This window comes from Camellia sinensis, chromosome 13, assembly GCF_055761805.1.
Source record: "Camellia sinensis isolate YWXY chromosome 13, ASM5576180v1, whole genome shotgun sequence".
NCBI lineage: Eukaryota > Viridiplantae > Streptophyta > Magnoliopsida > Ericales > Theaceae > Camellia > Camellia sinensis.
In genome coordinates this window covers 74,617,395-74,627,500 of record NC_138973.1, presented here as the reverse complement: position 1 = coordinate 74,627,500, position 10,106 = coordinate 74,617,395, and the positions used below count along the sequence as shown (strand labels likewise).

At 38.7% G+C, this 10,106-nt stretch overlaps 1 protein-coding gene across 1 annotated transcript in view; it reads right to left on the bottom strand.

Moving 5' to 3' along the window:
* Positions 1-3,375, bottom strand: part of LOC114281805 (general transcription and DNA repair factor IIH helicase/translocase subunit XPB1) — an 11,433-nt gene extending 8,058 nt beyond the window's left edge. Inside the window, exons 1-7 of the mRNA XM_028224387.2 lie at positions 3,126-3,375; positions 2,999-3,042; positions 2,840-2,915; positions 2,577-2,745; positions 2,242-2,464; positions 2,094-2,150; positions 1,454-1,597 (exon numbers count right to left, since the gene is read on the bottom strand). Of these exons, the coding sequence (XP_028080188.2) occupies positions 1,454-1,597; positions 2,094-2,150; positions 2,242-2,464; positions 2,577-2,745; positions 2,840-2,915; positions 2,999-3,042; positions 3,126-3,135 (723 nt within the window). The 5' untranslated portion in view covers positions 3,136-3,375. The remainder of the gene's footprint in view (positions 1-1,453; positions 1,598-2,093; positions 2,151-2,241; positions 2,465-2,576; positions 2,746-2,839; positions 2,916-2,998; positions 3,043-3,125) is intronic.
* Positions 3,376-10,106: the final 6,731 nt, after the last annotated feature.

Below are 10,106 nucleotides of genomic sequence, written 5' to 3'. Positions count from 1 at the left end.
ATTCAGGTTATTATGATATGATCACTAGGGTTCATTGTGAAAAAGAGTTTCATGATCAACCATAGATACATATAAATACAATAAACAGTAGTTTAATACCATTCCATCATAATATAGTTCATTTCTTGCAGTTCCTCATAATGGCCGGCTAATGTACAATAGGAATACAACCTCAAAAGATGGGTCTTCTTTAGAGATTACCCAATCCACAGACCCAACCCCTATGTGAGGTTCAGTCATCGTCTAAATCACTCTTGAGCTCTTCTGTTTCTAGTGATGTACCAATGTCCACCGAATATGACAAGGGTAAGGATGTAGGATATGTGTCTAACACTCATATCCAATTTAGACACTTGGGTTCTCTAATTTTTTTACAATGTTTGAAGAAAAAGAAACTCACATTTGCTAACAAAGAAACATTTTTGGCCTCTCACATTGATGAGAAATATAAATTCCATATTTTCCCTAAATCCTATTTAATTTCGAGTACATTTCTATATAATTTGCAATGTCTTATTTAAAATATTATGCAATATGCAATATGTATATTGTTCATGAAGCATCCCTATACCCATATCCCTTATACCCCGAGTCCATATAACATAGTTAAACAAGTACTGACATAATTCCCGCAAGCCTGAAATAACATGATAAAAAGAAAACTATCACCCAGTGCAAAGAAGTTCAGTAATATTGCTATTTCAACTAGTAGAAGAAAGTGGACAGTGGAACTTCTTTTCTAAGCTCCTAAAACAAAGCAAAGCCACATTGCATAGTTGACCTCGGAACTATAAGTCTAAATGAATATAGCATATTGGATCTCATGTCTGAAGGTTGACAAAGATGAGGGAAATTTTAGAAAGTAAATTGAGAAACAATTTCTGACAAGTGGATCATAGTCCACCTTCCGTCATGGGATTTTATTCATTCACAGCATGCCTTTTCATCAACCAAAATATCCAATATAACAGTTCCAACTGAATTGACCAATCTAAACTGAAATAACCAGGAACTGCCTAAAATTAGAGTTCAACAGAACTGATACCAATTGCAAATTCTAGCTCCCAAGCTAACAAAGCACATTCATTCCTGCTGACCTATCTATCTTATAACAACATAAAATTCCAGTAGGAGCTATATCTACCACCCAAAAAAATATACTTTGATAAGAGTACAGAACAGAGATCTATTTCCTCTGGAAATCAACCAGGCCAGATACGAGTAAAATATCTCAACTTTTAAGAACAGGTTCAAATCAAACACCATTAATTTGAAGCACATCTTTTTACACTAATTCAAAAACCCAGGACTCCATTGTACAAAAGTGTAAAATACAGGATTTCTTGCATTTGCTTTCTTCCCAGGGCATGGGCATAATATGGCTGCTACAGAACTGGAGCAATGTGAACCATGTATTCAATTTGATTAGTTTCAAAGGATTCATGAAGTCTACCTGAGCAGGGTCAATTTCAAAGGAATGAGTTTCTTTTTCTTCAGCTACAGCTGCCAATTCCGCTTCATTTAGTAACTCGTTGTGCCCATTTTCTATTTCACCCACTGATTTGCTAATTGTAAATCCATCACTTCCATGCGCTCCCTAACCAAGATCCACGTATGAATGTATTCAAAAGTTAGGTCAGGAAATGCATGCTTTGTGTGTGTGTGTGTGTGTAGGTTTGCCAAGCAGGCAGACAAAATTTTGTTCAAGACGGAGAAACAAAAAAAGAATGAGTTCAGAAAGATATGCTCAACCTAGAAACCAAACCTCATCCACAAAGGCTCCTTGGGAAAAGGACAATGCATAAAACTTCAGAACATTCATGCCTCCTAAAGAATTAAACCAACCAAATGCATGCATGGACACTACCTTGCACCTAGATGATAATGTTTATATCAATCTACACCATGCCAGGAGTCAAGCAGGAAGAACATAGACATTCATTCTCTTGACTGGAAAGCACAACGAATCACAACAATTCTAAACATTTGAACCACAACCGAAATCAAGCAGGAAGAATATGATAATTAAAGAGCTATACCATGAAGAAAATAAAGAGACCAATCTAGCAAACTTAAGAGCATTTAGCACAAACCTCAGAAGAAATCCTTGCTCGAGCTATAACTTCATCCTTAAGCAATCTCTTCAATACCTGCAAGTATTATACATATATCAGTATGAACCCAATATTTCCATCCAATATAGCCACCCAAAAAAAAATTAAAAAAGGAAACCCATCTTGCCTCTGGAAATGGAGATTCGACAAGGTACCGGTTCTTCTTAAGTACAAGCTTCACTTTGCCATAATTGGCAGTTGAAGCATGAATGAAATCAATCATCTCTTTGGGGAGCTTGGTCTTTGACAACTTACTCAAAACAGATATAATGGTTTCGGTTTCGAGACCAACTGACACCGCGGCATACAAGGAGTGAGGGGTCAAGTTGTATTCATGCATGTTCTCTGGCCTATATACATCATATTCAATTTCATATATAAATTCAAAAGACTATAAAAACACGAATTCAAAAACCAACCCATGTACTAATATACTTAAAAAAACATATATATGATATATACCTGCAAACAGGCTCGGCAATGGCAATAAGAAAATCATAAGCTTGTTTGTAGAGAGGGGAGAAAGTTTCGAGGAAAATCCGACCATCGGCACAAGCCCATAACGGCCGGTTAGTGTGATCTGGTTTAAGTTCTAGCTTGCTAAAATCTCTCTTTTTTCCTTCCCTATCACCTTTAATCATATATACATATATACACACACAATTCACTCACTCAGGTCATCCAAATCATCCAAAAAATCAATTCAATTTAATTCAGAGTTATACCATCACGATAATCATCATCTAAATCCTCGACATAATAGGAGTCATCGTCTTCTACGACTGTGGGCCTATGATCCTCCTGCAAACAAAAGACGCAATTTTGTTTTACAAAAACAGGAAAAGCAAAATGAAGACATAGACAAATAGGGCAAATGGAAGAACCTTGGAAGAAGATTTGTGCTTTTTGCTATGGCGACCTTTTTCACCTGCAATTAGAGAGTGAATCAATTAATTCATATCACCAGAAATTGATTTACAGATACGAAAGGAAAGGGAAAGGATAAAGTACCGTGTCCCATGGAGATCTCTGTGGAAGATTGGTCTGTATCGTTGTTTCGTTTGGGGTTTTCTGTGTGTGGGAGTTGCGTAGATACAGAGGGGATTTCGGTGTATATTATATGTATAGAGAGAGAGAGAGAGAGAGAGAGATTAAACCGAGAAGAAGAATCGCAGTGGCAAAATGGGATTGAGTGATGCCAGGATCCTAAATAAATTAGTTAGGGCCGTGTTTGGAGAAGCTTCGCAAATATATTTTTATTATAGGGTAAATTATATTAACAGCTTCTGATGTTTATGTTTATTACAAATTTTTTTTTATTTTTTGAAAATTACATATTTTTCTGAGGTTTAAAGTTTTATTACAGATTCTCTCTCAGTAATTTAATTTTTTTAAATACCAATTTTACCCTCATTGCATTGACACTCCTCACATTTTAAAAATTACGATCTCCTCCCTAAGGTTTAAAGCAGTATTACCAATTGTCCCCTCAGTTAACATTAATTGGAAAAAAAAAATCATTGAAAAAAAAATTAATTAAAAAAAATTATTAGTAAAATTTTTAAATTTTTGTTTAAAAATCAACGTACACACATTTTTTGAATTTACGTTTTTTTCTCAAATTTATAAATTGATACAATCATTTATAAATCAAAAAAATTATCAAACAAGTTTTTAGGACAATTTTTTAAATTTTTGTAAATATAAATTGAAAACTGAAAACGAAATGGTTACCAAACAGGTCTCAGATGATAAAAATGTCGTAAAATTTACAAATAATTAAATAAGTTACCAATGTAAGCAATGACTTATCAAAAGATTCTTAGACTATGTATAGTTTGATTTTTAGAAAAAAAAAATTTAATATTAAAAATTAATTTGGTTAAGAAATAAAAAATAAAAAATAATTATCATTTAACGGTAAAAAATAATTATCATTTTAACTTTTGGAGAGGTTATATACATACGTATGGTTGTTTCAATTTAATTTGTAAAAAATTATTTCTAACCACTAGAAAGATAAAAATTATATAAAAATGATAATTATTACTTTTTATTTTTTATTTCTTAACCAAAATAATTTTTAATTTTTAAAAAAAATTCTAAAAATCAAATCATACATAGCCTTAGAATCTTTTGATAAGGCGTTTCTTACGTTGGTAACTTATTTAATTATTTGTTAATTTTATGACATTTTTACCATCTGAAACCTGTTTGGTAATCATTTCGTTTTCAGTTTTCAATTTATATTTAACAAAATTTTTAAAACTGCCATAAAAACTTGTTTGATAATTTTTTTTTTTTATAAATGGTTGTCTTAGTTTATAAATTTGAAGAAAAAACGTAAATTCAAAAAATGAGGTTACGTTGGTTTTTAAATAGAAATTTAAAAATTTGACTAACAAATATTTTTTTTCAATTATTTTCTTTTTCAACTAATTTTTTTTCCAATGAATTTTTTTTTCAATGAATTTTTTTTCCAACTAATACTAATTAAGGGGGCAATTGATAATGCTACTTTAAACCTTAGGGATGGAATTGCAATTTCTAAAATATGAGGGGTGTCAATGTAATTTACCTAGTGAGGGCAAAATTATTATTTAAAAAAATTAAATTGCTGAGGGGGAATTTGTAATAAAACTTTAAATCTCAGGAGGAGAGATGTAATTTCCAAAATGTGAGGGGAAGAACTGTAATAAACATAAACCTCAGGAGTGTCAGTGTAATTTACCCTAAATTATAATTCCATATCTATTTTTGAAAACTCTTTTTCAGGCGATAAAATTTAACTAATCTGATTATCCTCCCAGACGTCTGGCTAGTTGACCGCAACAGTATTCGATTTTATTTTTTTTACATGCTATTTTTATATTTTAAATAAAAAATATTTCCATAGTTTTTTTTAAAAAAAATTATGAGTTTTGAATAGAATTTTAGGTTGTATGTTTGGTTATGAGTTATAAATTTTTGAATTAAATATCATATGTCACATCATTCATTTCAAATTCAATTCAAAACTCTTTTCAAAATTTATAACCAAATAAAATTTTCACGATTAAATCATAATTTTAAAATTCATAAACTCAAAATACATTTCTATTCTCAAATCATATTTAAAAAATTCTATCAAAACACTATCTAAATTTTTTATTAAACCTCTCCTATAGTGTCACATGGTGTGGGATTGTGTGCAGATTGTAATTTGAGAAATTTAATAAAAAATATAATAATTTATTTGGGACCTATGTTTGTGTAGATGACACACTATATAAAAAATTTAATAATTTATTCATGTGGGAGCCGAATAAGTCGAAGAGTCGGAAGATGCGCACTCCAGAAATTAGACACTATCCGGCTTCGTGTTGCGTGACTAGGATGCCGAATACGTTAGGAAGGCCGAATAGACGGAGGTCAGTGGCTCCGAATGAATAAAAGGGGAATGGGATAAAAGTAGGCTCAGGCCCCGAGGCCCAAAAAGCAAGTATAAATACAAGAATCATAGATTTAGAAAGGTATGTAAAAATCACTTGACAAAACAGTAAAGAAGCTACCCTGAGTATCTGAACTAACTTGTCCGTCGGAGTGTTAATTCCGACACCCCCGACCGGAGTGTTTGTATCTTTTCAAGTGACTAGCTGAGGATCACTAGGGTCTCCCAGGATCCGAAGAGTATTTCCGAATCAGTTCTCCACAATTGACGCCGTCTGTGGGAATACTCAAATACATCCATGGCAGGCGTGACTGAAGATCCTCCGATAGCCACTGACGAGACCGCACAGAGAGGTGACCTCATTCCAGCGAACTCGCTTGGACCAAAAACCATCGCAGCAAGACTTGCCTCGAACCTCTGCTCATCTCCAAACCCAACGCAAAAGACAATACAAGTAACCATGGCACAAGCTAGGCAAACCAAACAGAGGTTGGATAAGATCATCGCTGAGAACGAACGCCTTCGTCGTAATCTAGCCTCGGAAATAGCAAAATCCAAACAAACGGTGCGCCAGGCTTCTGTGCGACCCCCGAGGGCAGATGATCGACGATCTCGGACCCGACAGCAAGAAACTGATGGCCACCATGCTTCAACAGATCATCTTGAGGAGTTGGTAAAGGACGAACGTCTCCACCAATGCGTCCGGAGGAGTGTGGTCGAAACACCTGCCCGTCCGAAGGATGCATTTCCACTTGACACCGTCCACAAGATATACAGCCTGCCAGCAGCCCCGGCCGTGCTTGCGATCCAATCACATCCAGGCCCCCAACAGCAACTCACGCCAGCAAAGCGGCCCTGAGAAACGCCAAGTATCACCTTTGACGATTCTGATTTGATCAGTGTAACACTCCCTCACATCGATCCCTTGGTTGTTGAGCTGCGCGTAAACCGGTTCACCGTCGAACGCGTTCTTATCGACCAGGGCAATACCTCAGAGGTTATGTATTATAAAACCTTCACCAAACTCGGATTCAGCGAGTCAGACCTGACTCCGTCTCCTTATCCACTATTCGGCTTCAATGCCACTCCAGAGTACCCATTGGGAAAGATCAGCTTACCCATTCAAGCAGGCTCCAGAACGGTGGACGTAGAATTCTTGGTCGTCAGGCTGCCATCGCCCTACAATCTCATCATGGGGCGATCGTGGTTACATACCTTGCAGGCCGTCCCAAGCACCTATCATCAACTGCTACGTTTCCCAACAGAACACGGCATTGAGCAAATTCGCGGATCCCAGAAATCGGCACAAGCATGTTATCTCCTTGCCGCCAGAACGCCAAAGGAACTGCAAGTAAACTCCATCGAGGTGCTGAATCGGGAGATCCTGGACGATGTTGGCCGGTATCCAAATGAGAAGGCCACGGAAGATTTAGACCGACTTGACATTGATGGCAGCCCAGAAAAGTTCTTCATGATCGATGCCTCTCTGAATCAGGCCGACAGGCAGCAGCTGATCACTTTCTTGCTCAACAACCTTGACGTCTTTGCGTGGACTCTGTACGAAATGCCGGGAATAGACCCGTCAGTTTCACAGCACCATCTGAATGTCGATCCGAAATGTAAGCCGATCATTCACAAAGTCTGACGGTCAGCCGCGGAACACACTACCGCCGTTGTTGAGGATGTAGACAGACTGCTTGACGCCGGGGCAATTAGAGAAGTCATTTACCCTACGTGGCTCTCTAATACAGTGGTGGTGAAGAAAAAAAATGGGACTTGGCGAGTGTGCGTCGACTTCATGGATCTGAACAAAGCTTGCCCCAAAGACTATTTTCCTCTACCTAGAATCGACCAGCTCGTCGATGCGACGGCACGTCATCAACGCATGAGCTTCCTCGATGCTTACAGAGGCTACCATCAAATCGCCATGCATCCAGATGACCAGGACAAAACTGCCTTCCTCTCCCCAAGAAGAACCTATTGCTACAAAGTTATGCCCTTTGGACTGAAGAATGTAGGGACAACCTACCAAAGATTGGTCACCGCCATGTTCAAAGAGCAACTCGGCCACACTATGGAAGTATACATCGACGATATGGTAGTCAAGTCCAAAGAAGAACAGAGTCATATAGCCGATCTAGAAAAGACATTCAGTATCTTACGCAAATACAGAATGAAACTGAACGCCTCCAAGTGTGCGTTCGGAATCGGCTCTGGCAAATTCCTGGGTTACATCGTCAACCACCGAGGAATCGAAGCCAACTCGAGGCAAGTCACAGCAATCTTGGAACTCGGCTCCCCTCGTTCAGTAAAAGAAGTCCAAAAGTTGATGGGGATGGCCGCTGCACTCAACAGGTTCATCAGCCGGTCTACAGATCGCTGCCGACAATTCTTTCAGACACTACAACAGGGTAAGGCTTTTGAATGGTCCGCCGAATGTGAATCAACCTTCAATGGACTCAAGACCTACCTCCGCTCAGTACCTCCCTTGACAGCACCCGCCGCTGGTGACCCACTCATCCTATATCTGGCAGTTTCCGATAAGGCCGTCAGCGCCGTACTGTTAAAAGATGAGGAGGAGGAGCAACGGCCAGTGTATTATGTGAGCAAGGCAATGGTTGACACCGAAACACGCTACCTTCCGCTGGAAAAACTTATCTTAGCCCTAGTCATGGCGGCAAGAAAACTGATGCATTACTTCTAGGGACATAGCATTGGGGTACTAACAAATTATCCCCTCCGATCAGTTCTACGGAGTGCAGAAGCATCAGGACGTGTTTCAAAATGGGCTCTTGAACTCGGCCAATACGACATTCAATTTTTACCTAAAACTGCAATCAAGGGCAGGTGTTGGCCGACTTTGTTGCCTAATTCACAGGCGAGCTTGCCAGCCTCAAACCTGATGAAGTTTTACCGAAGGCTGAAGTTCTACCAAAGCCGAACTGGAGAATTTATGTCGAGGATATTTGGCAATTATACTGTGATGGATCATCTAACCAAAGGGGCAGTGGCGCTGGAGTTGTAATCATGTCTCTAGACGGCGCAGTAATTGAACAGGCTGTCAAGCTTGGCTTCGAGGCATCAAATAATGAAGCCGAATACGAAGCCCTTCTAGCCGGTCTGCGGAATGCGCACCTTCTTGGCGCTCGGCGTCTACTTGTGTTTTGTGATTCAAAATTGGTAATCAATCAGCTAAAGGGGGAGTACACGGCAAGAAACGACCGTATGGTGGCCTACATGAAAACGACCAATTCCTTGCTGGCAAAATTTGACCATCACGAATTGAACCAAATAACACGCGACCAGAACACACATGCGGATGCCTTAGCGTGCCTAGCTGTAGCAGCGCCCGCGTGGGACCTCGTGCTACCGTTCGGACTCGATTTGTGTCACGGTTCTAAATCTGAACCAAAGAGTCCAAATCTGGCAAATCGTTTGAGAAAACAGATTTTATTGAAAAAGTAGTGCCAAACATGGACTGCTTTGCCAGATACAGAGTCGCCACCTATTTTAAAATGGGAGAATTTAGGAAACCCTGACTCGGTGCCGAAGGCCACATGTCCGTCATCACCGGAGTTGTCTCGGCTCGGGAGCTTGGGTACGATCGGGGAAGGTTAGCTATGAGCACCCCCTTTCGCCCGGTCCGAAGACCGGCCTCTACTAACCGTGATATCCGTTTTTGAAAACGTTATGTGTTCTTAATCCAATTATTAGCCTAGCATTACTATGTTATGCGCGCGGCAAACAAGTATAGACTAGATTGCCTAATTTGGAAATAAACATTGCATATCCGTTTGGTTTGAAAATGCTTTGGATTTGCTACTCGCAAGTAGGCTAAAATACGGATTTCAACGAGTTTTTCCAACTCAAACAATCCAACCTTCACCCACAGGCATTCAAAACAGTTTAACACATAAGCATCTAGCCACATGTTAAGCATGCTGTTATGGCAACATTCACACTCATGCGATATGCTAAAGCAGAAATACTCACATAGTACTCCGTGCCAAAACAAAGAACTTGTTAGCAAACATGCATGATCCAAGTCCATGTGAAGTGCCTAATGCATCGCATACAAAATGTTGCTAGAATAGGCTCGGCTATCCTAAACATGTCATGTGAAAATGCACAATTATCACGTATTCAGTTTGAAAATTGAAGTATTGATGCAATTAGCGTGATGTACCGAGCCTAATGCATGTAATACAAATGCATGGATGCACACATGCATAGCATAAGGTATGCTAAATTAGACGTGACCTAATACTAACCATCAAAGCAGGTAAGTAAAAGGGAAGAAAGAAGTGGGGATTGGAAGACATTCACACACCCACACACACTTATTACAGATTTGCCCTCGCTCGGAGGGACCGAATAAATATTACAAATTAATTAACTACGCAAGCTAATTAAATATTACAAATTAACTAATTTAATTAACAAATTAAATTAAATTAATTAAAGCAGGAAAGCGTCTCGGGAAACGCGCCACCATGCACAAGCTGCATCTGTTTTCCTTCCTTTCCTCCTCTGGAGGCTGTCAAAGCCTCAGGACTGTATCC